The sequence below is a fragment of the Bubalus bubalis genome, chromosome 5 (genome assembly GCF_019923935.1).
Source record: "Bubalus bubalis isolate 160015118507 breed Murrah chromosome 5, NDDB_SH_1, whole genome shotgun sequence".
NCBI classification, from domain to species: Eukaryota; Metazoa; Chordata; class Mammalia; order Artiodactyla; family Bovidae; genus Bubalus; species Bubalus bubalis.
The window spans coordinates 28146152-28173189 of NC_059161.1; the positions used below are offsets into that span (position 1 = coordinate 28146152).

At 45.9% G+C, this 27038-nt stretch overlaps 1 protein-coding gene across 2 annotated transcripts in view; it reads left to right on the plus strand.

Moving 5' to 3' along the window:
- Positions 1-27038, plus strand: part of KAZN (kazrin, periplakin interacting protein) — a 1366410-nt gene that overhangs the window by 817751 nt on the left and 521621 nt on the right. Inside the window, exons 1-2 of one of the 2 annotated variants that reach the window (XM_044942850.1) lie at positions 15908-16144; positions 16224-16464. In XM_044942850.1, the coding sequence (XP_044798785.1) occupies positions 16239-16464 (226 nt within the window). In that variant the 5' untranslated portion in view covers positions 15908-16144; positions 16224-16238. Of the gene's footprint in view, positions 1-15907; positions 16145-16223; positions 16465-27038 lie in introns of those variants that run through there. The other variant, XM_025287229.3, reaches the window with a different exon arrangement.

The following is a 27038-nucleotide window of genomic DNA, read 5'->3' on the forward strand; positions in this document are numbered from 1 at the left end:
GTGAGGCTGGATTGAGTTAATGGCCCAGTTATCACCCTAAGTCGCTGCACTCATCATTTTATTACTGGGGCAGTGGTGTGGTGGTGTGGACTCCACCACCTGGGGCTTCCCAGTGTCCCATCTCCTTCTGCTGAATCCTCCCCCTACCTTGAGCGTGTGCTCCTTCCCATTCCCAGCACCTCTGGTGGGGCCATCAATCTGGTTCACTGGGGCCTCCAGGGTGGACTCACATATCAAGCCTGGTCAACTGTGAAGCACTGGGCCCTGCCCAGGTATAGGTCAGCTCTTCCTCTGGCAAGAGAAGCTTCTTCCTCTGAGGCTCACAAAGCTAATGTAGAAGGAGGTGAGCCTGGAGCTGCCTCTAGCCGTGTTCCCAGCCTTCTCTAAGTAGAGAAAGGCCACTTGCACAAGAGAGAATGAGAAAAGAGAAGCAAGAAAGATAGAGATCTGATGGCATTACTCAAGCTTCTAGAATTCTTAATTTACATCTAAGCTTCCCAGTTTTGTGAGCCAATACGTTTCCTGTTGGTATATAAGTTAGTACACATTGATTTTCTTTCACTTGCAGGCAGAATCACAGTCTCTATCAAGGTGCTAATTTCAATAATGTATTAGTCAGTCTTTGCTGTGTAACAAACAGCCTTGGAATCTCAGGGGCTTGCAACCATACTCATTTTTCTCACTATGCATCTGCACATTGGTGAGACTATGACTCAGATTTGGCTGGGTTTTATTCCAGTCTGTAGGTCTGGTTCAGGTTTGTTGTATCCATCTTTATCTGGGGCTGAAACTAAGGAGGCAGTTGCCTAAGCCATGGTCTTCTTATGGAGGATCACAAGAGCACAGGAGGCCAGGTCAGACTGTGAATACACTTAAGGCTGCAGTTTGTTGCGAGTTTACTAAGATTCCAGTGGCCAAAGCCAGTCATGTGGCCAAGCCTAGTATCAATGGGGCAGAAAAAGGTCCTCCACCTCTGCTGGCCAGAGCTGCTTAAAAGTCACAAGGCAGAGTATAAGATAGGTAATATTATTATTGAGAGGCAGTGAGAAATTAGGAACAATAAGTCAACCTACCACAGAGAGGCCAGAGGGATGAAGAGAGGGTACCAAATGATGCCCGAGGCAGCAAGACATCACAGCCCAGCACACCTGTGTCAGCCAAGGTGTCATGTCACCCACGTCCTGAAGAGAAGACCAACTTCTGCTGATCACCTCTTAGAATTACAGCAGTCAGCTGAATCCCGACACCTTCTCAGAACTGCACATGCCATCTCCAGGCAGCAGCTCCGTATGCACAGAAACCAGATCCCTTCTGAGAGATCAAAATCCATCTTAAATAGACACAGCTGTTCCCTAGCGGGGTGTCAAAAGGGAGAGGGGAGAGACATGATGGGAAATGTTTAGTTTCTTTCTGTTTTAAGTTGCTAGAAAAATCGAAGAGACTTTTAAGGTTTGATTATTAATTTCTGGAAGAATTGGTTGCCAGCTTTGCTATCATTTTCAAGTAAAAGTTGTCTAAAGATCAAAGGGATGCTTCAGAGCCACTTTCACCCCATATTGAGTTTGGAAGCTTTTCACAACAGAATGATCAGAAATAGAGCTGGTTTTTTTTTTCTTTTTTATGCGTCCCTCAGATGCATACATCAAATGTTACAATTTATTTCAGTTCAATAAATGTTTACTGAACATCTCCAGTGGCCATGTGCTCATTTATAAAAACATAAACAAACAGGAATGATAGAGTTGCTGCCCCATGGCTGGGGCAAGCCACATTATCTCTCAGCTCTCAGTTTCTTCATCTGTAAAGAAGGTGTGTTTGACCTATGAACTCTGTGGTCCTCTCCTGATCTAAAATCTGTCCATCAACTGGGTAATGTTCCTTTCTCACTTGCTGATAATGAAAGTGGCAAAGATATGCAGGAAGGAAGTCAAAGCTGCTGAAGCCATGAGCATCCTAAGACTGATCATGGTTATTGGAATTTCCTCCCAATGGTAAAACTAGGAATTCCTGGCACAGATGACAGACGACTGTACTCATAGTCATTATTCCCCTTCCTCCCATCTCTCCAGAAAAAGGGTTTATTGATCCATTGCCATCCTCAGTTCAGGACTGTACATAAATCCCATCTCTACTATGCTTTTCACTTCAACAGTGCAAATGGCAAGTTGGCATAAAAGGAGGTGATATAAAATACTAGTAAAGTGGAATCCACTGACATCCCATCGAAATGAGTCCTGGTTCTGCCACTTGCGAGTTGTCTGACCTTTGGTAACTTTATATCCCTGAGCCTCAGTTTCCTTATCTGTAAAATGGGGATAATCATAGTAGCACCTTCCCCAGAGGGTTGTTGTAAAGGACATAGGTTAAAAACACATTATTGACTAGAGATGTATTAATATATCATTTGCTACCCCACGTTGTTGACCAGAGTTGTATCAACATGTTTACAGAGAGTGATACAATTAACATCACCATGTGAAGTTGTTACAGCTTAACACCAATCAAGGGTTCATAATACAACTTATGACTGTTGTTATCATTCACGTTTTGCTTTGTTAGATTTTTTGTTCCAACCCTGTGTATATTGTAAACATGAAATTTTAAAAAATGATGCATTGTGAAATTTTGAGTGAAAAAGAATTATCAGTGAATTTTATTCAGATACTTTCTCTGCTTGTCCAAGTGACATATATACTAGTGTCTCAGAGGATCTTCAAAATATAGTTCTGATTCAGACGCCGTGAATATGAGGCCAACAGAAAGACGGAAAACCTTAGTGATTGATTCTGATACGGAAAGTGAAAATAAAACTCAAGGTGCTAGAGAATGCTCCTTTCTTCTACAAATGAGTGGATTGAAGACAACATTTCATGAAAATCAGAAGACTTTACAGGGGCGTCAGGTGTAACTTTTGAGTGTAATAGCCCACAAAGTGTTAGTGAAATAACAATTAATTTTGGGCCACCCAAAATAAAAACTTCCTTCCATATGTGTTAGTTTCTACAAAAATCTCCAGGTCAATACTAAGTTAAGTGCTCAGTGATGAGGTTGAGAACTCACTAGCATTATTGTCATTAGCTAGCACCTCTTCCATGCACACCTTCAGGCAAAACTGGATTCTGAGTCTACCAGCTCCTCTTGTTTGTTGTTTAGGTGCTCAGTCGTGGCCGATTCTTCGTGTCCCCCTGGACTGCAGCACACTGGGCTCCTCTGTCCTCCACTGTCTCCCAGAGTTGGCTCAGATTCATGTCCATTGAGTTGGTGATGCTATCTAACCATCTCATTCTCTGCCACTCACTTCTCCTTTTGCCTTCAATCTTTCCCAGCATCGGGGTCTTCTCCAATGAGTCAACTCTTTCCATGAGGTGTCCAAAGGATTGGAGCCTCAGCTTCAGCATCAGTCTTTCTGATGAATATTTAGCCTCTTCTTTTTAGAACACTTTCAAGAAGAAAGGGTTTATACTATTACTGATATTTAATGAAAACTCTTCATTCAGTGTTGTTTGTATAAAAGTGTACATAGATTTGTAAAAGTATTTGTTTCTTGGAACTAAGACAATAATAATAGAAAAAAATCTTAAAAAACAAGCACTTCTTCCATCACAGAAACCCTCTGATTTAGGTTGAAAATCCAACTGGTGATCACTTCCTGTTAAGTTTCCAAAAGGAACTAACACACAGGAGTGCTTGGGCTCCATTCTCTGGTTCTGTGCCTCCAATCAAGGCTGTTGCTCACCTATAAGAAGGGGAGCCATCTTTTCTAATTTGCACCGAGGTCTTCTGTGGGCTAGCCAGGGCCCTGGACTGGTCCATCTTTTAGGAGGCATTGAAGTTCACATTTTGATTTGATGCCTCCTAATGAATGACAGGATGAGAATCTAGATCTGTCTGTCTTGTCCTCCCAAAAGCTGCCCAGGGGGACTCAGGCTCACCATGCTTCCTCAAAGCTATCAGGCTCCCAGGGTTAAGTGACTTTTCTGCAGGACCCTGGGGGCTCCTCATGGGCTGGGGGAGGAACACAGCTCTGTTTCTATTTTCCAGTCTCATCTCTTTGATATAGGACAGCTGTTTCAGAGCCTGGCCAGATGGATGCCTGTGGATAGGTCCCTGTGGTTTGAGGGGGTGGGGATGGAACCAGTGTGCTGGATGGAGGGTCCAGGGCTGCGGACGTGCAGACAGGATGCCAGGGAGCACTTGCCAAAGAGAAACAGTGAGTCCCTCCCCTCGGTACTTGTTTTCCCATCTCCACTCATCCCTTTTAAAACCAAACCTCCTATTCTTTTGTTTGTTTTTCAAAAGGAACAAACACTGGTAGCTAGCTGTTCCTGGGGAAAGGTATCAGAGTACCGTTTTACTACCAACAGGCTGAGGGTGCTGATGGAAAGCACGGTAACTGATATTGCTCTGAGCAAATACAGTTCCCTCTTGAACTGCACACGTGCCTAATAACATGGCCTCGTGGTTCCAAATATTGGATTATCAATTGTTTTACATCTCCCCAGCATCAAATAAGGCAGGTAAAAAAAATAAAAAGGCAGTCAATTAAGATAAATGCAGCAACTTCACAATATACTGGCTGGACACACATAACCCAATGAGCCGAATGTTGGATAAGATATCTGTCTTCTAGTTATGTATACAACCAGATAGATGATCCTCATATCAGGGCAGATGGTCACAGGCCTTCATGGCATGCTGAATTGAACAGCCTATACTATTTGGCTAATACATATTTTCCCAAGGGGGCTTCTGGATGGCTCTAGTGGTAAAGAACCCACTGCCAATGCAGGAGACGTAAGAGACATGGGTTTGATCCCTGGGTTGGGAAGATCACCTGAGGAGGGCATGGCAACCCATTCCAATATTCTTGCCTGGAGAATTCCATGGACAGAGGAGCCTGGCAGGCTGCACTCCATAGCATCACAAACAGTCAGACACAACTGAAGCGACTGAGCACCAACACATCCATATTTTTCCCAGCACACTTCAGTGCTGAGAAGGTTGAGTGTGGACTCAAGGGGCAGATTCCAAGGCCCTTTCCTACCCTCACTACTTCCAATTCCTAAAAAAGGATCTAGCACATTGCCAAATCCGAGACTCTTCTATAAAAATAAGTTGTCGAGGGGCTTTAGGATCTTAATTCCTTTGGTTGGTTGGTGTCTAATATAGTGTCTCCTCTGCAGCCTTGACTGAGAGTCATCATCTTCTTTCCTGCCTGGAAGAGGAAGCACTGGTCCTTAGTGGAGACTTAGTGTGTAACTCTGAGAAGGCAATGGCACCCCACTCCAGTACTTTTGCCTAGAAAATCCCATGGACGGAGGAGCCTGGTAGGCTGCAGTCCATGGGGTCGCTAGAGTCGGACACGACTGGGTGACTTCACTTTCACTTTTCACTTTCATGCATTGGAGGAGGAAATGGCAACCCACTCCAGTGTTCTTGCCTGGAGAATCCCAGGAATGGGAAGCCTGGTTGGCTGCCGTCTATGGGGTCGCACAGAATTGGACAAGACTGAAGCGACGCAGCAGCAGCAGCATGTAACTTATCCTAGGAGTGAGAAAAAAAAGAACTAAGAAGGATGCAGAAGTTCACAAGAGTCTGGGTGAGGGGTAGGGGTAAAAGAAGAAATGAGCAGAAAAATTCTGCTAAAGATATCATTTCGTTAAATAAATGAGAGAGAGGGCACGATATGGGGAGAAAGAAGTCCTAAAAAATTCCATTTTTGAACATTTCTGCTCTGCTCCTTACCAAGTCTAATGCACTTCTGTTGAAAAAAAAAAAAATCATTGTCCCCTTCCTCCCCTTACCCACGGAAAATAACTTTCATAGGCTGGAGATCACATGATTAATACCATCAGTGATAAAAGAATAAATTACCCATTTAGGGTAGATCTGTAAAGTATTTCAAGCCACTGGGGTACCATTTCATGAACCAAAAGAACTAATTTACCAAATGGGTCCCTGGGGCCCAGAGGACTAATGCACTGACCACTCTCTGCTTCTCCATCAGATCAGTGCCCTTGCAGAGAACGAAGGTCATGGGGTTCAAAGGGACACAGGCGGTCCCTCTGTGCATCAGTGTGCACTGGGATAAGATTGTGTTCATGGCTCATAGGGGAAAATAGGAAAGAAAGAAAAGGCAGAAACTTTAGACTCAGACTCACCTGTGTTTTAATCTGATTCTGCTACTTTTCAGTTGGGAGAGTGTGAGCAAACCTTCCAAGCCTGAGGGGTTTTCTTTTTTTTTTTTTCTTCTGATCTGCTGATAAGATCATAATGTCTACTGTCAGTGTGGGGACAATTCAGCCTGAGTTAGTGGGAATCAGTGGATGAGCACAGTGGCAGCCATAGTGAGTGTCCAAAGAATGGGAGCTGCCCTTACAATTATCCCTTTCTTCATCACCATCTATCCTCTCTATCACCATCACCATCTCTATCATCTGCCTCTGCATCATTGACAACATCTATAGAGTTCTTTCCAGTCACCAGGTACTGCCCAATCCTTCACATGCACTGTCTCCTTTAATTCCTCAATAAGCCTATGAAGTCGGTAGACTTGTCGTATCTTATCCCAATATTATCCCATTCTATTAATGAGGAAATGGAGGCTCAGAGAAGTTAAGAAACTCATCCAGTGTCACAGAGCTAATGAGTAGCAAGGCTGGTACTTGAACACTTGTCTAACTCCAGAGTCTATGGAGATGAGGCTATGCTCACCCTCAGGGAAGGGTGAAATATCATTGTTGACGTCAACCATCATAGTCTTGCCATTAGGCTATAGAGATGATGCTTTGCTGAGATGAGGAATTAAAGCTGAAGACTGAATGGCCAGAAGACTTGAATCTATTCTCTTTAGCCCTGTTGAGAGAATCTGCTAGAGACAGCTCTGGACTCCTGGAAAATAAAATCTCCAACCCATGGAGGTGGCCAAGATATGAGAGGGCCAGAGGTCCTGCAACATACCGAGGGGTTGGACCAGTTCCTTGAGGTATAGTGACAGTTTTCTTCAGGTGGACACAATTCTCTCAGGGTTTTATATTTTGTTTTGCTTCAGTTCAGTTCAGTCGCTCAGTCATGTCTGACTCTTTGCAACCCCATGGACCTGCAGCACACCAGGCTTCCCTGTTCATCACCAACTCCTGGAGCTTGCTCAAACTCATGTCCATCGAGTCGGTGATGCCATCCAACTATCTCATCCTCTGTTGTCCCCTTCTGTATTTTGCTCGGCTGTCTCTATTTGTCCATTGAGGCTATGATAGAGCCAAGAGAACAGACCATCAGGCACATTCTCTTGTAGGCCCCACACCAAACCAAGTAAGAAACACATCAAAAACCCAAGAAAACAACAATGAAATTTCTGTAAAGCAATTATCCTTCAATAAAAAAATAAAAAGGAAAAAAATTTTTTTTTAATATCCAAGAAACCCTCAATGGGGGTGGGGGGTGGGAGGGAAATGCACTTCTTTCAAAAATAGATGGTCTAAGTATATATGCTTATGTGTTTTAATCTATGGTTACTATGTATGGTTTTAATATTTATCTTTCATATGTAGCAGCTTCCGATTATTAAAGGACTTATTGCAAATGACAAATACACAGAACTGACCTGGTTGGTTAAGTATGTACACAGAAGGGATGCCCCTGACCAACTTTCTGACCTTTTTTAAATTTAATTTTGATTGGAGGATAATTGTTTTACAGCATTGTGTTGGTTTCTGCCATACATCAACATGAACCAGCCATAGGTCTACATATGTCCCCTCCCTGCTGAGCCTCCCTCCCACCTCCCACCCTATCCCACCTCTGTAGGTTGTCGGAGAGCACTGGTTGGAGCTCCCTACCTCTCAAATTCCCACTGGCTACCTATTTTACCTGTGGTAATGGATATGTTTCCATGCTATTCTCGAAATTTGTCCCACCCTCTTCTTCTCCAAATGTATCTGCAAGTCTGTTCTATGCCTGTGTCTTCCATTGCTGCCCTGCAAACAGGTTCATCAGTACCATCTTTCTAGATCCCATATGTTTGCATTAATATGTGATATTTGATGAGAAATTCTTTAGGAAGTCAAAAGAATGGCAGTCTTCACATTAGTAACTGTGCATGGTGTCCACACTGAACTGTGCGTGTGTGTACTGTACATATATGTCTTTGTTTATGTGTGTATGTATGCTCAGTCACTTCAGTCATGTCCAATTCTTTGCAACCCTATGGACTGTAGACCTCCAGGCTCCTCTGACCAAGGCATTAGCTGGGCAAGCATACTGCAATGGGTTGCCATTTCTTTCTCCAGGAGATCTTCCCAATCTGGGGCTTGAACCTGAATCTCCTGCCATCCTTTACCCACTGAACCACCTGGGAAGCCCATCGATATGTGTACATACACCTATATATAATGGACACCTGTAAATATACATCCCCAACTCAAAGCTGTGGGCTGTTTCCCGATGCCCCACAATCCTCTCCCCTGTTTCCCTCCTGGTTTCTCTTTCTTTATATCCCTTCATTTCATAACTGGTTTTGAGGGCTACTCAAAGCAGTAAGTGGGTGGGGCATTGCTGAGAAAGGAATATAACTTAGCCATTGGGGTTCACCACCTGATCACTCGTCTCTATGTCCTTGACTCTGCCCCGCTCCTGGTCTTCTCACCCAGAACGCCGAGACCTGAATGCCTCCTTCTGAGATGCTTTGCCCTTTTCCCCAGAGCACATGTTAAAACCCACTCAGCCAAAGTAAACCATGTAAATGAACAAGAGATACATCTCCTAGATTGGCCAGGATTCATATGTGACAATTTGAATAAACAGAGCATCCATCTGCAGAGAGGGAGGGTAATTCCTTAGGGACTCTCGGGTGGCAGGGGCTGGGAAGACACAGGACAGACAGCGTGGAGAAGAGAAAGAGCAGGGAGTCCTTGTCATCATTTCTGTAGCTCAGGGCTTCCTGGAATTTATGTACTTGACACATGTGCATGAGTTTTATGAGCACCTGTGCTGGGTACCTAGTGCAGTGCGTCAGGAACTGGCAGTGAGTATCAAACTTCACTGTGCACCAGCTACTCCTGGGAAGTTTGTTGCCAATGCAGATGCCCAGAGCCTCCCCCAGAGAGTCTTCTAGATCTGGATTAGGGCTCAGGATCTACAAGCATTGTCTGGGAACTCCACATCAAGCCATCTCCAGCCTCACTTTAAGAAATGCTGAAACCAGCCTGAAGTCCAGAGGTGTGCCTCTTACAGCCTAGTAAGGGACACTATTTGCAGCAAGGGAAAGTGGCAGGATCACGTTTCTCCCCAGCTCCTATAGGCAGCCACATATTGACCCAAAGAAGCATCGAGATTTCTCAGGACACTGACTCCTGGGCTTCTTTTCAGACCTCCCCTGTATCACCCTGTCCCATGTAGGAACTTAACCTGGCAAGAGAAAGCATTTGAATGCTGCTTCCAGTTCCTGAGTCGGGCACGACTGAGCGACTTCACTTTTGACTTTCACTTTCGACTTTTCCAGTTCCTGACCTGAGTCAGACAAACCAGGAGCCTGACTGACTCAGAGAGAAAATGTGAAGCCACAGGTGGGGATATTCTAGTCCTGGTCCCAGCTCATTCACTTGACAAATATGTACTGAGTACTGGGGGCTAAGAGGAGGAAGGACATGCAGGTATGGGGCTGGTCTCAAGGACCTTTTAGTTCAGTTTCATGATCTTAGGACAAACTCTTTAACCTCACTGTTTTAACCTGCCAAATGCAGATTCCATTACCTCCTCTTTCTGATGGAGTTGCTGCAGAGATAAAATAAGAGGAGAGATGTGAAAGTACTTTGAAAAGTTATATGTGGCTAGAATTCCTGGGAAGACCCAAGATGAGAAGGGTTTTCGTGACAGAAGCAACAATTTTTGTGGATATGAAGTTATGGAGGATGGGAAGATGAGCTTGTGCAATCAACCACCAACGTGTGGGACAATCAAAGTCTTTGTTTCCCCTTCAGTAAATAACATGGAGAAGGTGATGGCACCCCACTCCAGTCCTCTTGCCTGGAAAATCCCATGGACGGAGGAGCCTGGAAGGCTGCAGTCCATGGGGTCGCTGAGAGTCGGACACGACTGAGCGACTTCACTTTCACTTTTCACTTTCATGCATTGCAGAAGAAAATGGCAACCCACTCCAGTGTTCTTGCCTGGAGAATCCCAGGGACAGGGGAGCCTGGTGGGCTGCCACGTGGCAGCCTGGTGGGCCCCACCTGATGGGGTCGCACAGAGTTGGACACGACTGAAGCAACTTAGCAGCAGCAGTAAATAACAAGGGTACTGGAGTAAAAGGTCCCAAAGTTGCCTTCTAGGACCAAATAACATCATTTGGTTGTAGAGTGAAGCAGCTATACACACACACACACACACACATATATATACACACACACATATATATACATATAGGTATATATATAGATATGTATACACACACACACCCCTTGCCAGGGGCATCCCCTCGGCCCACGCTGTATATATACACACTGAGTTTCCTGGGGTGGCCTCCCAGGTGGCTCAGTGGTTTCCTACGACAGTTCCAATTTATGCCACTTGTCCCAGCTTCACTGTTCATAACACCGTCTTTCACTCTCACAAGTGTCCCAGTTTGGACATTACATTATAAAATCACCCTATTTATGGAAGAAGGGAAGTGAAGATGACACTGTTGTCAGCAAGGAGCTCGTCTCTTTGTCTTGGTTCTTATTAGGAATTTTCTTTCTCTGAGCTGGGATGGTTTTACAGACTTTCCAAAACGCTCAGGCAAGCTTTGACAGGCATCCCATGTGCACGGCATAGTTTGCTCTCGCTGCGCAGAAGAGACATTTAGTGCCTACTGGCCGCTGCACTGCCCGACCCTTGGATGGGCTTTGGCTGATGGCGACGCTGGGAAAACAGCATCAGGTCCCTATAAAGTGAACACATTTTCTAGCTTGGTTCTTAAGATCTGTTTACTGGGGTGGGAGGTGGGGGCTACTTTAGGAACATACAGAAGGGAGAATCTTGAAACAGAACACACAGTACTGTTAAATTCTCATAGTTGTGAATCCCAGAGCGCTTTATGGGTGACAGATCTGAAGCCTGTCACCCAACAGGTTGTATGTGTCTCCCAAGAAATGAATTGTAAGTGCGTATCTGCCCTACAGATAGGCAAGTGGAAAAGGACACGAATTCTGTGACTGTTTTGTTACCTGAGATCACCTAGGTACAAGTGCCAGTGGAAGCTGGAGGGGGTGGGGAAGATAGATTAAGTAAGCTTTTCAGTTTAAATCAAGTGGATTCTAGAGGGTAATTAATCTCAGGTTTTCTGTCTGAGATCTGATCCTTTTGCATGTGCGTGAATGTAAGGAGACACAGCTGGGAAAAGCTCCTTTTTTTCGTATTTGGAAAACAAATCTCAAAAAATAAAATTCTTTAAAATCCTAGGAGGCACCCCAGGAATTTCTAAGGAGAGTTTCTTGCAAGTTCAGTGGCTGTACCACAGTTGGGGAAGAGGAGGGCAGAGAGAGATGAGAAGGTGCCCAAGGAATGGGTCTTTGCTTTCTTTTCTCCCAGTTAGATTTTGGGGTGTGGCTTGTTTTGTTTTGACTTGATTTGAAGATTCTGGTGCGTGGGGATAATCTCACTGAAGTGGAAAATGAGTAACACTTGGTCAGTTTGTTTACTGTACAAACCGCTCACACATTCATTTGCAGAGCGCTTCCTATGGGTTAGGTGGCAAGGATGTGAAGAAAAATAACAGGTAAACAAATGACCACCCTCCTCCTCCCACGCAGGGCTCTCAGGGAAGTAGAAGAGAGACACATAAACAGATCAATTGCTGCGCTTGCTGATGAGTGTTGTACAGAGGTGTGAGCACACACACATGTGCACTCTAGTATACACACAGCTCTTCAAGAAGTTGTTGCTCAGTTACTCAGTCGTGTCCGGATCTGCAACCCCACGGACTGTAGCACGTCAGGCTCCCCTGTCCTTCACACTTCAAGAAGAGCGGTTCTTAACTGCTTTCTCAGGTTTGTTTCCAGGACACTCTTCTCCTCTTTTTCTCGGTATCTGCATACATACTTTTGTTTATTGAAGCGGAATTCATAAAACACATTAACCTTTTAAAACATTTATTTATTTTTGGCTGCACTTGGACTTTCTCTAGTTGTGGCCGAGCGGGGGCTACTCTTCTCATTGTGGGGCTTCTCTTGTTACAGACCATGGGCTGTAGGGAGAGTGGGCTTAGTAGTTGTGGCTCACGGGCTTAGTTGCCCCACGGCATATGGGATCCTCCCAGACCAGGCATCAAACCGGTGTCCGCTGAATTGCAAGGTAGATTCTTAACCACTGGAACACCAGGGAAGACTCAAATCAATCTTTTTAAAGTGAACGATTAGATAACGTTTAGTCCATTCACAATGTTGTGCAAACACAACCTCTCTCCAGTTCCAAAACGTTTTCATCACTCTGAAATAAAACTCAGTCTCTGTTAAGTAGTTCTCCACACTCTCCCCTCCCCACAACTCCTGGTAACCACAAATCTGCTTTGTCTCCACAGACTTACTACTCTAGATATTTCATATCAATGAAATCCTACAAAATGTAACCTTCTGTGTCTGGCTTCCTTCAGTTCAGTCGCTCAGTAGTGTCTGACTATTTGCGACCCCATGAATAGCAGCAAGCCAGGCCTCCCTATCCATCACCAACTTCCGGAGTCCACCCAAACCCATGTCCATTGAATCAGTGATGCCATCCAACCATCTCATCCTCTGTCATCCCCTTCTCCTGCCCTCAATCTTTCCCAGCATCAGGGTCTTTTCCAATGAGTCAGCTCTCCGCATCAGGTGGCCAAAGTATCGGAGTTTCAGCTTCAGCATCAGTCCTTCCAAAGAACACCCAGGACTGATCTCCTTTAGGATGGACTGGTTGGATCTCCTTGCAGTCCAAGGGGACTCTCAAGAGTCTTCTCCAACACCACAGTTCAAAAGCATCAATTCTTCGGTGCTCAGCTTTCTTTATAGTCCAACTCTCCCATCCCAACATGACCACTGGAAAAACCATAGCCTTGACTAGACGGACCTTTGTCAGCAAAGTAATGTCTGTGCTTTTTAATATGCTGTCTAGGTTGGTCATAACTTTCCTTCCAAGGAGTAAGCTTCTTTTAATTTCATGGCTGCAATCACCATCTGCAATGATTTTGGAGCCCAGAAAAATAAACTCAGCCACTGTTTCCACTGTTTCCCCATCTATTTGCCATGAAGTGATGGGACCAGATGCTATGATCTTCGTTTTCTGAATGTTGAGCTTTAAGCCAACTTTTGCACTCTCCTCTTTCACTTTCATCAAGAGGCTTTTTAGTTCCTCTTCACTTTCTGCCATAAGGGTGGTGTCATCTGCACATCTGAGGTTACTGATATTTCTCCCAGCAATCTTGATTCCAGCTTGTGCTTCTTCCAGTCCAGCGTTTCTCATGATGTACTCTGCATCTAAGTTAAATAAGCAGGGTGACAATATACAGCCTTGACGTACTCCTTTTGCAGTTTGGAACCAGTCTGTTGTCCCATGTCCAGTTCTAACTGTTGCTTCCTGACCTGCATACAGGTTTCTCAAAAGGCAGGTCAGGTGGTCTGGTATTCCCATGTCTTTCAGAATTTTCCACAGTTTATTGTGATCCACACAGTCAAAGGCTTCCTTCACTTAGCAGAATGTTACTGAGGTTCGTCCACATTGTAGTGTGTCAGTGCTTTATCCCTTTCCATAGCCGAGTAATGTTCCATTGTATGGATATACCACAAAGTGTTTATGCATTCATCTGCTGACAAACATTTGGGTGGTTTCACCTTCCAGCTGTTGTGAATAATGCTTCTCTGAACATTTGTGAACAAATTTTTGTTTGAAAATCTGTTTTATCTCTGTGGTATATATCCAGGAATGGAATTGCTGGGTCTTATGAGTAATTCTATGTTTAACTGTTTAAAGAACCAAACCGTTTTGCACACTGGCTGAACATAATACACACCTGCCTTTTCAAGACCCAGAAAGGTCTATTTTTGATGGTTCCTCCATAATGAAACTGAAATACTTCAAAGAACTAAATTCTGGTTTACCAAAACCCAAGTAGTCTAAGTTCCTTTGTTGGTCCAGTAGGTCAGAACTTGTGCTAATGAGACTAAGGTCAGGGGTTCAACACCCAGCTGGCCAGTCAGCTGACTGGTGTGCACAGAGTAAAAACTTATGTCTGCTGTCACAGCTCCATTAATACTGTCCTGCCCTCTTTCACAAGTTTGTTAGTACTCACAGGGGGACAGAGCAAGAGTCAGTTTAATTGTTGTTCAGTTGCTCAGTCCTGTCCGACTCTTTACGACCCCACAGACTGCAGTAGGCCATGGTTCCCTGTCCTGGTTTTTATGGTTCCACATATAAGGAAACAAGACGAAACGAAACACCCGGCACCCAAGGCACCGTGAGGCTAACTAGGATCAAATGACTACTCACTCCCAGTCCTGCTGTCACCTGATTTCTGTGGGTCCCTGGGGTAAACTGCTTGCCCTGCCCAGAGCCTCAGTTTCCTCATGTTTAAACTGGGAAAAGGAGAAGAGGGCGGCAGAGGATGAGATGGTTAGATAGCATGACGGTCTCAATGAACATGAATTTGAGCAAACTCTGGGAGACAGTAAAGGACAGGGAAGCCTGGCATGTTGTAGTCCATGGGGACGCAGAGAGTCAGAGGCGACTTAGTGAATGAACAGCAACAAATTGGGAACAATAATCCTTACTTCAAAGAGACGACAATGCATCCTGAGTACTTTACACACAATAGGCTTCCAACAAGTGCTGTTGAATCTGGAGGGTGAGCAACCTCCAGGGCGTGCAGAAGACCGTCAGCTCCAGAAACTCTGAACTGTCCTCCTGAAGTTGACCCAGCTGGAATGGTGGTGCGAGCTTGTTCGGTTGTTCCGGTTACACTGACTGTTTTAAATGGTCCTATTTGCATGGAATGAAGCTTGCTATGGTAACAGGGTCTGGTGGCTGGAATCCAGGGCCCCAGTGAAAAATGCAAAGCCTGTGCTCCTCCAGGAGAAAGAGGCACTTGATGGGTGTATCAACTTTAAGGTTACCTCTGTTCTCCCAGGAAGGAGGAGCGAGGTAAACTGAGGCAGCAGGGCCTCCACACTCCTAGCAGGGGGAGGAAGAGGGAAGCCCCAAGGAGCCTTCCAGACTTCTCTCCTGGCCGAATTCCTTTTGCCCCCCAATATTTAGCCCCGCTAAGAAGCCTAAGACTGGCTAAGGCCACCGATCTATGCACCCACCGGTTCAGGGCGGTGGGGAGGCCACAGCGCCAGTGATCCACCCTGGGGAAGGAAAGGGAGACCCTTCGGAGGAAGGGGGGACAACGTAGGTTGGGGCGCTGGAGGTGCAGGTGGAGTGGGGTGGAGTAGGGTCGAGGTGGACAGTGAGAGGTACGCGGGGCAGTAGCCCAGTTCCCCACTGAACATTCCTAGCTGCATTTGAAGGAAACAGCTAAGCAAGAACTCCACTCCAGAGCGCGAGCAAGCAGCCCCCTCCCCCGGAGCTCCATCTCCGCTCCCCTCCGGGGCCCCTCTTCCGAGCACCCCTCTCTCCCAAGCACCCACCTCCTCCCCAGTCCCTGCACCCGCGCTAGGCGCGAGTTCGCCAGGGCGGGGGCCGCCCCACCGCTCCAGGGAGGGGACCGAGAGCGGGCCTGGAAGCAAGCGCTCCCCCACCCCTCGCCAGGGGCGCCACCTCGGCCCACGCTGGGCCACCGCCCGCCGCACCCGCCCCACGAGGGGGTGTGTCCCGGAGGTGGGGGGCGCGGGAGACCGAGGCAGCGCCCCCGCCCCGGGTCCCTGGCCCCTCCCGAGTGCGCGGCGAATGGTAGGCTCCATTGAAAGAGTGCCGGGCGGCGCGCGGTGTCCTTCTCCGAGTCGCTCTCCGCGCTGGGGTCTCGGCGATCTCTGCTCCTCCTCCTCTTTCTCCTCCCCCCTTCCCCCCTCCCCAACCCTCCGCCTCGCTCCGCCGCGGCTCCGGCTGGAAGCGCCGCTGTCATTCCTGCGCCGGAGGAGCCGGCGCTGCCGGTGCCTGGGGGTCGGGGCTCGGGGAAGCCGGGCCGCGGGGGACCCAACAGGTAGAGCCGGGGGTGCCCAGCCGCGCGCCCCCCAATCCGCGCGCATCATGCAGCTCTTTGTCACCTCTCTCGCCCCCAGGCCAAAATCCTGAGCATGATGGAAGACAATAAGCAGCTCGCGCTCCGCATCGATGGGGCGGTCCAGTCGGCCAGCCAGGAGGTGACCAACCTGCGAGCCGAACTCACAGCCACCAACCGGAGACTGGCGGAACTGAGCGGCGGCGGCGGCCCCGGCCCGGGCCCGGGAGCGGCGGCCAGCGCCTCGGCGGCGGCGGACTCCGCGGCGGCGAACATGGAGAACCACCAGCACAGCGCGCAAGGTAGGGATCGCCTGGCGCCCGGGGCGGAGGAGAGGCGAGCGAGCCAGACCCGGACCGGACTCGGAGGCGCCCGGGGACTCGTTGCCCCCCACGCCCGCGGCGAAACCGCCTTGCATTGTGGCTTGTAACCCTTTCCGCCCGGCGGTGGCCAGTACTGTTCCCCCGCTGGGAGTTGCAGTCTGCTGTCATTAACGAAACCCCGGGCGCAGCGTGCACGGGTTCACACGGTCACGGCGGCCCCGGCCAGCGCAAGCTAGGCGCAGCCGGCGGGTACCCCTCGGCAGCAGAAAGTGCCCTTTAGATGGTACACAGCCCCCAGCTCCGTGGGCAAACTTTTCATGCCCGGGCCTTTGCAGGGGTGAATGCCACAGCTTCCCCCCAGTTCCAGAGGCTCCTTTCCTTGGAACGACTGCCCAAGAGGGAGCGCCAGGCTCTGCTGCCGCGTTTGGGGTAGAGGATTGGACTGGTTTGCACTTTTCTCCACGGATGCCAAATCCCTTGTCTCGGTTGCATCTGGACTTTATTTTCTCCCCTTTTGAGATCGCGCAGGCAGTGGAATTATATCAGTGCAACAGTAGATGCTGTGCTCAGCAGGGAGTTTAAATTTCCAGCAAATATAAACACTGAGAGCACTTTCCAGGGGGAAATCTTAGACCTCAAAGGCTGAGTGATGGGCTCTTGGCGAAATGAAGGCGTCGTAGATGGTGGGTTTCCAGGTAGCTGCTGCTTGAAGGGACTCTTTGCAGTTAGGAGAAGGGGAAAAAGGACAGTCTGTGCTGACGCTGACAGTGATGAAGCTCTGAAACCCTCATACAAGGGTTAAAGATGGAGGAAGCATCAAAAAGAAAAAAAAAATCCATACTGTTTGTTTTCTGTGAATTAGAAGTGCAGAATGGATTTTCAGGATTTTTTTCCCTTTTCTTTTTTTGTCTAATTGCCCTTTAAGAAAAGTTGTCACTGATTATTAATATCATTTGATTGCAAACTAAACTGCTGAAATCTTGGACGTGACCAAAAAAAAAAAAAAAAATCCAGTCTAGGAGGGTCACTTGTGTAAATATGTCACTTGATGAAATATGAGGTACCAGTGACCCAGAAGGATTTTCTGGTTTTGTTGTTATTTCAAAGGCTTCTCCTAAGTGTTGAGAGAGAGCGAGCGAGTCTGGTTTCATAGGAATGCCTTCTCTCTGTCAGCTTCTGTTTCTTCCTTACCTTCCTGCAGTAGACATCCTTTTTTTTTTTTTTTTTTTGGTGTGAGATGTTAAGCTTGAACATTAGCAGTTTATGTTCAACTCATATCTTAACTTGGTACTTCCGGAGTCTGTCAAGAGTCTTAGGAATTGGGGCAATAATTTGGTACCAAAGTAGCATGACGTCATGGTGGGAAGGTGTTGTGAGAATGGTGCTTGCTGCACAGTTTTCAAGGTGGGTGTCTGGCTATTCTGTCATTTATCCCTTGTTATGTCATTGTGTGTGGAATATGCTCTCTGCTGGCACCTGGGCAAAAAAGAGAAGTTAGACTCCATGGTCAGGCTTTACTTTTTATCAGCAGGGATGCTTCCAGCCTTAAAAAATAGCAGAGAACTGACGTTTTGCTGAGAATCAAAAGCCACGGTAAAGCGGAGTGAACAATGCTGGTTTATTTCCCACTGTCCGCCCCTTTCTCAGCCAAAGAAAAGTTAAGTGGCTTTTATCTGAGTCCTGGGTCTAGTGCAGTCTGAGCACACTAGGAGGTCAGGCCACAATGATCTACACACTCAACTTGGAAACTGTGATACTTAGCTGATGGTTAAATTGTTGTAGTGGAGCAATCGGGGGCTGTTTCCTCTTTCTTTTTTTCCTGCAAAAATGCACAAGGCTGTGGAAATGGAAATGGCTTTTGGATCTCTTGATATCCCTAAAAACACACAAAACCGGCAGCTCCCTCATATTCTGAGACGCGTGCCTCCCCAGGCCAGGGGCTGTCTGTGGGTGGCTGGATGAAGGATGGTCTTGATTTTTCCTCTGTGTACCATTGGTATTTTTCAAAACCTTTACTGGGAGAGTTTAATGATTTTATAATCAGAAAATAAAATGTTGAAGATTTTAACTCAGCTTAATGGTTGGCCACATAGCCCTCTAAATTGATGTCAATTTAAACTGATGTGATGGTTGAAAAGAAAACAAGACCCCCATATGCATTCAGTGGGGCATCATTTGCTTATATATAGTAACCATTTCTTCATACAGCACTTTCGCATTATTTAGCCTCTGTGAGTGTTTTGGGGTTTGTTTTTATTTTGTTTTGCTTTGTGTTCTCATGACATGTGGCAGCATTCTGCTGGAACAGAAACCTTCTGCAGAGGTGGTCTGCTAGTGTCTTCTGCTAGTGCTCTCCTATTCCTAAAGGGAAACGCTGGGCTTTCTTGGGTTAATTTCAAAGTGTGGTTGATTGGCTTTCTTATGCTTCTTTGTAACATACCTCTAGGAAGGCTCACAGGAGCTCAGTTCCTGAGGGTTCCTGACTGTTCTTCCGAATTAGTCTTCTGTTCTAATTTTGTCTGTGTTGGTGCAAGTCAATGGGCTAAAAGAGCTTGAGTATTTACTGTTATTGAGTTATCACTTTTCAAATCAAAGATTTGAATGAAATGAGTATCTTTCAAAATGCAAGTGTTCAGTCACTCAGTCATGTCTGACTCTTTGCAACCCCATGGACTGCAGCGTGTCAGGCTTCCCTGTCCTTCATCAACTCCCGGAGGTTGCTCAGACTCATGTCCATCGAGTCAGTGATGCCATCCATCCATCACATCCTCCATCATGCAACTGTATAAGGTATCTTTTAACTAGAGGGCATTATGCACATATGAAATGCATGTTAATATCCTTTTAATAATATTAGCACAAATGGTTACAAGGAAGAGTCATCTTTTGCTCTCCCTGCTGAAAAGCTGTTTGATCCATTTCCAGATACTTTTGTTAAAATTTTATTTTTGATGAATTAAACAAGCTCACCAATCCACCAGTGTATGTTTTGTTCCAGTGAGGATATCTGATAGTAGGTAAGTCGATGAAGAAAACTTGGGTTTTCCTAGAGAGTTAATGCAGTGTGTCATTTAAACAAAATATTACCTTGGTTGGTACCCTCTGTGAGCGGGCATGGTTGCTACGTAACGGAGTCTGGAAAGTGAACTGCTGAAAATCTGGGCTTTCGACACTTTGCAGGATCTTCTTTCAGGATCTGTGTTGAAAGTACGCTTGGCAGCCAGCCCATCTTCTCTCTCCCAGCTTCAAGTGAGTCGGATAATCCCTAATGAGGATGCTGGCATGCGGAGCGCAGGGCATCCGTGCAGGGTGGCTCTTCTCAAGGCTCCAAAGCTGCCTCTTGGGTTGGTGAGGTCACGACTGCCTTTGACAGGTGGACAGAAGGAGGCTTGGAAAGAACAGAGCCAAGCATTTGTTCCAATTTGTCTTGTTGGTAGCCAGAGAATGGATTTGTTTAAAGTAACGTTTCTAAGCTGTTTTCCTCAGTGTAACATCTCTGGGAAATGTGTTTAAAATACTTGCTGTTCTTTGAGGGGAAAGTATAGCAGTTTGTTTCTCTGAAAATGTTTTATCTGATGAATGGCTAATATTAGATTCAATTGATTGCTTTGCTGTGCATAGAATAAAACAATTAAACTCCAGTGTACCCAATGCAAATAGGTGTTTAGCTGTATATAACATAAAATACCTATGCTCAGTAGGATGCATACCTACTGCCATGATTTTTGTGTTTTTTAAGGAAATAGTTGTATTTATATGCCTATGTAAGTGGAAATGTTCATAGCATCTTTCGTGGCTGTTGAGGGCTTACTGTCTACTGCATCAGTTAGATTAGGATGGGGAAAAGGGTCATTTTCTTACACCTTTGTAAATTTCCATAAATAGATGCAAGTTTTTTTTTTCTCCCTAGGCATTAAAATAGACTGTTACTTCAGGTCTGATGGCTGTTATCTAGCATTATGATAATTTTGGAAACCCATTGGTGAAGCATAAATTACCTTGGGACTGAATTGAATGTGTGAATAGTCTGCGGAGATGCTAGACACTGTTGCTTTGCAAAATGAGTTCTGTCTTTTGGCAACCCCTTCCCACTTCATTCTGCCTCTGTGTACTCTTGTTTTCTCAAGTAGACTTTTATCTTTTTTGAGCAAGAGAATTTTCATGTGGTAGAGAGGATGAGACTAAGTGCAGTGGAATCTTGGGGACTTCTCTTGGCTTACTCCTAAGTTACAGAGCTCATCCAGAACCTATGCCTTGGTTTTTCCAGTCATATCCATGGGCTATAGGAGACTTGTCTGTCTTTTCCTAATCTGGTAAGCTGTCATGAGATGGGACTTCAAAATTCTTCCTGAAAATCACCGTGCGTGGTCACCAAGAAATTACATACAGATCAGTACAGTGTGAATGAAATTAGTTATTGATTGCCTAGTATTTACTGTCTTTGTACTGTCTTTGGAAAATGCCTTTGGAGGACCCCTTAAGTAAAGTTTCTGGTTCTGGTTAATTTCATGCTTCCAGCATTTCAGGATTGACTGAGGTTTTTCAAAACTTTTTTGATCTAAGTCTGAGCCAATCTGATTTTTATAATAGGAGCCTAATCACACATCCTCCCCATGTAAGACAAGGCGTGTTCTCTCCATTCCTTCACCCTCTCTACTCCCCAAGACTGCTGGCACTTTTGAGGAATCCTGTAGGTTATAATTTGTGACTTCCTGGCTGCTGGTGAGCTTGTAGCAGATGGACTTGGCAGGTGGGGAATGCTCGTTGGAACGCTGCCGGCTCACCGTGCAAGTCATATGGGGCCCAGAAGGTCAAGCCTGGGGTCCTGGCCATATTCATTGCATATTTCATTTATATTTATTCCTGAGTTATGTAGCAAAGGCAAGTGAAATCACATGACTTTCTCAGTGTTTTTCAGACTTTTGCCAGTATGGGTTTGTGTGAGCATTAGTGCTTGGCATCTTACCCCCTGCCATCTATCAGGCAAGAGTGGAACTTGTTCTGCCTGCTGAGGCCAAGGAATGGGTTTTTAAGTGATCTTGTAAATGAAAATGAGTCCATACTGTTTGGGCTGGATATTAGGGTGAGTAACACATGGGATGACAAGGGGTGCCACCACCAGCAGTCATTGCAATGCCCTAGTCATCTGAAATGCAGGCAGAGAAACTTCAGGCAGAATCATTTAGGAAAAGACAGCTTCTCTGAAGCCAGGAGCACGTGTGCATGTGTGTGCTCAGTCGTGTCCAACTCTGCGACCCCAGACTGTAGCCCACCAGGCTCCTCTGTCCATGGGATTTCCCAGGCAAAAATATTGGAGTGAGTTACTGTTTCCTTCCCCAGGGGATCTTCCTAACCCAAGAGAGTGACCATCTATCGTGGCAGATGATACCTGACAACTCAGGACAGGTTAGCATCCTGCTGGCCCACGTCACCATCCTCAAGGTCCCCTACCAGGCCCATCTTGACTATGAAGAAGCTGGAGGGAATCCAGGCAAAGGAATCTTTTCTTCCTCCCCATGTGGTTGAATGAGTCTGTAACATCCTTGCTGGTTTGATGCACCTCAGATCTAGGTGGCAGACTCAAGGCTGTGTGCTGTAGACATGCTTGCTTCTCCCTTGGAATCCTAAGCTGCTGGAAACATGAAAGATGCTGAATATAGTTTTAATGAGTTTGGCAAGAACAACTGTTAGAGCAGGTGGCTTCTGTGTGATGGGACATTGTGGGTTCTCAATTTGTTTTAGTGTCTTTGTTGACTTGGCCTTGCCGGACCTTTGGGTCACACTTATGAAAAGCCCCTGTCCCTTCTACCCTCTGATGAACTGAGACCCTAGCACGAGAGCTCAGATGGAGCCTGCTATAGGCAGGTCTGCAAGCAAAGCACCCCCGAGGCCTCTGCACCTTCTGTGATGGGGAGTCAGGCTGGGAGGATGGAGAGAAATGGGAGGGGGAGCTGCCTGCCTAGCTCCCCCAACCTCTCCTCTTCCACCAAAGCAAGCGCTGGAGGAAAAGGGGACATAAAGAACCTCCATTCCCAATATTGTCTCAGCTCTACAGATTGTTTGAAGTATGTGATGTGTATCATTAAGAAGTACTGTGCATCATTAAGAATATAGTATCCTCTAAAGGAAGGTGGGTCCTAATACTTTACACTCACCTTTGGCACGTCATTATGGTTGTTGGAGCTCACCTCTTGGGTACATCACAAGATGCTGGGTGTTCAAGGCACGTGGTGTTCTGATGCCATGGAGTCTTCTTTTTGATGAAGGCAGGTAGTGTCATGTAGAACTAAATGAGAACTAGCTTCAGTGCTTTGTCAAACTTTTCAATAAATAATAACAACAAAGACTTACAACATGTCAAGTATTTTCCTGATGCCTCACATGCATAACTGTGCCTGGCATACACACTGAGGAAACCAGAAGGGAAAGAGACACGTGTACCCCAATGTTCATCGCAGCACTGTTTATAATAGCCAGGACATGGAAGCAACCTAGATGTCCATCAGCAGATGAATGGCTAAGAAAGCTGTGGTACATATACACAATGGAGTATTACTCAGCCATTAAAAAGAATACATTTGAATCAGTTCTAATGAGGTGGATAAAACTGGAGCCTATTATACAGAGTGAAGTAAGCCAGAAAGAAAAACACCAATACAGTATACTAACGCATTTATATGGAATTTAGAAAGATGGTAACAATAACCCTGTGTATGAGACAGCAAAAGAGACACTGATGTATAGAACAGTCTTATGGACTCTGTGGGAGAGGGAGAGGGTGGGAAGATTTGGGAGAATGGCATTGAAACATGTAAAATATCATGTATGAAATGAGTTGCCAGTCCAAGTTCGATGCACGATACTGGATGCTTGGGGCTGGTGCACTGGGACGACCCAGAGGGATGGAATGGGGAGGGAGGAGGGAGGAGGGTTCAGGATGGGGAACACATGTATACCTGTGGTGGATTCATTTTGATATTTGGCAAAACTAATACAATTATGTAAAGTTTAAAAATAAAATTAAATTTAAAAAAAAAATGAAAGCACCCGTTCTTCGGTGCTCATCCTTCTTTAGGGTCCAACTCTCACATCCACACATGACTACTGGAAAAACCATAGCTTTGACGATACAGACCATTATCAGCAAAGGGATGTCTCTGCTTTTTAATATGCTGTCTAGGTTTAATGACACATGGTTTTAATTGAGTCTTTATTTGACACATGTCATGTTCTAAACCCTTTTTCTGTATTCTCTCAATTCATCCTTTAAACTACCTTCCAAGGTAAGTACTGGGTTTGCCACCTTACATATGAGAAAGTTGAGGCCCAGAAAGGTTATGTGACTTTTTCAGGGTCACCAAGCTAGCAAGTGGCAGAACCAGGAGATGAACCCAAGTAAATGTGACTCCAGAGATTGCCTGCTGTCCCAGCTAGGATGTTGTTCAACTTTACATAGTTTTCCCCGTTCCTGCCCAAGAAATCATTTTTGTTCTAAAGCTGGCATCATGGCAGTTGTACTTAGGATTTGCATGTCAGACACTAAGTCGTTCATCATAAATCCTTAGAGCTCCACAGAACAAAATATGCTTTGTCACTGCTAGGGAGTCTGTAGCCAGAAAGGTATCTGGCCAGAGGTAACAGGGCAGCTTAGTGGCAGAGCCATGTTCAAATGTAAGAATCTTCCTTCTCTCTGCCTGGCTGCTGGGTTTAGGCTGCAGAGAGTCACAGAGAGGACTGAACTGTCTGGGAAAGGGGACAGTGGACCCTGGAGCTTCTTAACAGGGGCTTGACTCATTTTGAGGAAAAGGGATGTTCCAGGAGCAGCACTGGGGAGCTGCAGAGACCTTGGAGGTCATCCAAGAGCACAGTGACAGCAATAGCCAGCCTCTGTTGAGCCTCTTCCTGCGTCTCCCAGGCTCTGTGCAGTGTGATTGACACCACTGTTTCATCTACTTTCCTATCACAGTGAGTTGGATAATGTTCTCATCTCCATTCTACACATGAACAAACTGAGGCTCAGAACTGTTTTCATTGTTTTTCCACGCTCTAGACCGTGGTCATCTGTGGGATAGAAATACAGGTTCAGCTGACCCTGGAGCCCACCTACTTCTCTACAATCAAATATCGAGATACCAGGCAAGCAGCACAAGGAAATGCCAGGAGTATGGTTTCGTCTTTTTTGCCTACAGAGCTACTTACCCACTCCCCTTCTTCTTTTTCCTTTTCTTCTTTCCCCCCTCTCTTCTCTCCGTCTCCATCTGTTTTGAGAGATTAGGTACATAGGTTCAAGGACCAGAGATTTAATAAGATACGGAGCAAGCTATCCTGGCGCTTGTAGTCCAGTAGGTGTGACTGACATGGAAATATAATTACATTTTATAATAAAGGTCTAGACAGGTGTAATGGGAAAATAGATGATGGAGTGACAAATAGAGAAGGCTTCACAGATGTACATGACAGTGGCAATATGTAATAAAAGCATGCTGGGAAAACACATTGATTTCTCTACTAAGGTTAAACTGACCATGAGAGATTATTAAAAAGTGCAACTTTGGGGGTAGGTTGGGATTGGATCCTGCAGAGAATAGCTCCTGGCTGAGACTTTCTCCCCCAAAGAAGGAAGATGTGAATGACACAAGGTTTAGATCTTTAATAATAGTTGTTTTTTTCCTCCAAAGAAACAATATGAATTTTAATGCAGGTGAAGTTCTGCTCACCCCCTGTATTATCTTCCTGGTCAAGACTGGGGCTTCTTGTCAGCTGCAGCGTAGCTCACTTTCCTTGATTAGGTTGAATTTTTTTAAAACCACTGAGAATGGTGTCTTTAATTCAATTAGTGCAATTTGGAACACAATGGGATTTAGGTCACACTTTCCCCATCATTTTTGCCATTTGAAATTCTGTACTCACTATTTCCTGAAGATAGCAAGGTATGAAATTTAGAAATTTGATACTGACCCTAGAGAGTGCAGTTGTGGTACCATAGAGCTTGATGAATGATGGCTGAGGAGAAGTGACCTGTGATTATATGTATATTGATTATCTTAATTAACACATTCATCAAGTGGATTGCGTTGCCTGTTCCTACAACATTTACTATATGAAGCGAGAAAAAAAAATGGGACTATCTTTTGACACATCTTAGATTTGAGAATCAGCAGAAAGGCCATTTTGTGGAGACTGTCATCCTGTTGGCTAGCAGACATGCTCTGATTGCTCTGTTCACAGTTTGACTTGGTACCACGTAGCCCTGCAAGGAGGCATGTTTAAGTCTTAATAGATGCCCTCTGAAGAAGGAGCATAATTCCTGGTTGGCTTTTCTACAGTGTGGATCATTATCGTCAACCAATAGAACAGAACCTTGTTAAAACTCAGCTGGTTAACACATGGGTTGATCCCACCATGCGTACGTGCTCTAGTTGCTCAGTTGTGTCTGACTCTGTGATCCCGTGGACTGTAGCCTGCTAGGCTTCTCTGTCCCTGGGGTCGTCCAGGCAAGAATACTGAAGCAGGTGGCCATTTCCTCCTCCAGGGGATCTTCCCAACCTGGGGCTCAAACCTCTGGTCTCCTGAGTCCCCTGCATTACAGGCAGATTGTTTACTACTGAGCCACCGGAAGCCCTCGTTCCACCATGGGATAACTCAAAACCCATCCTTCAACACTTTCAGTGTTATTACTTTGCGTCTAAAGCAAAAGCTCTGGCTAGCATCCTCCATTCACAAAGCCAAGGCTCAGAATCCTTTTTCCAGGCTTCTGCTGCCTTCACCCACTCTTCTTCCTTTGCACCCAGGAGTTGCTAGGGAAGCACTAGAGTTTACCCAGATCTTTGCAGCATACAAAGACTTGCATAGGCAGTATCTCTGTGGATCCTACCCACTGGCCCATAGGATGGAATTGAGGTAGACACGGCAATCTTGTTCTCAAATAAGGAAACTGAGGCAGAGTGATTTAAGCTGATTTGTTCAAGATTGTTGAGTTGGTCATTGAACCAAATTCTCCTGTTTCTTCCACTGTAAGATCCCACTGTGACTGCACAATGGGGGCAGAGGGCGGCTCCAGAACTTTTGGGGGGTGAGATCTGACCTTGCCTTGACCTTTATCTCCCTTTTAAAAATATTTGTTGGTTTGTTTTTGGTTGTGCTGGGTCTTCATGGCTACGTGCAGATTTTCTCTAGTTACGGCGAGCAGGGAGTACTCTCTAGTTGTGGTGCGCAGGCTTCTCATTGTGGTGGGTTCTCGTTGCACAGCATGGGCTCTAGGGCATGCGGGCTTCAGTGGTTGCAACTCACAGGCTTAGTTGCCCTGTGGCATGTGGGATCTTCCCAGACCAGAGATTGAACCCATGTCCCCTGCATTGACAGGCAGATTCTTAACCACTGGATCATGAGGGAAGTCCTGGCCACTCCCACTTGAGCATGGGCCCTCTGTCTTTTAAGGCCTGGATAGTGACACCATCATCCCAAGACCATGCTCTCATACTCTGAGCTCCCATGTCCAGTGTCCTTCCATGGTGAAAGGACAATCAGTTTTACAGATTTAGTCTTTTTTTTTT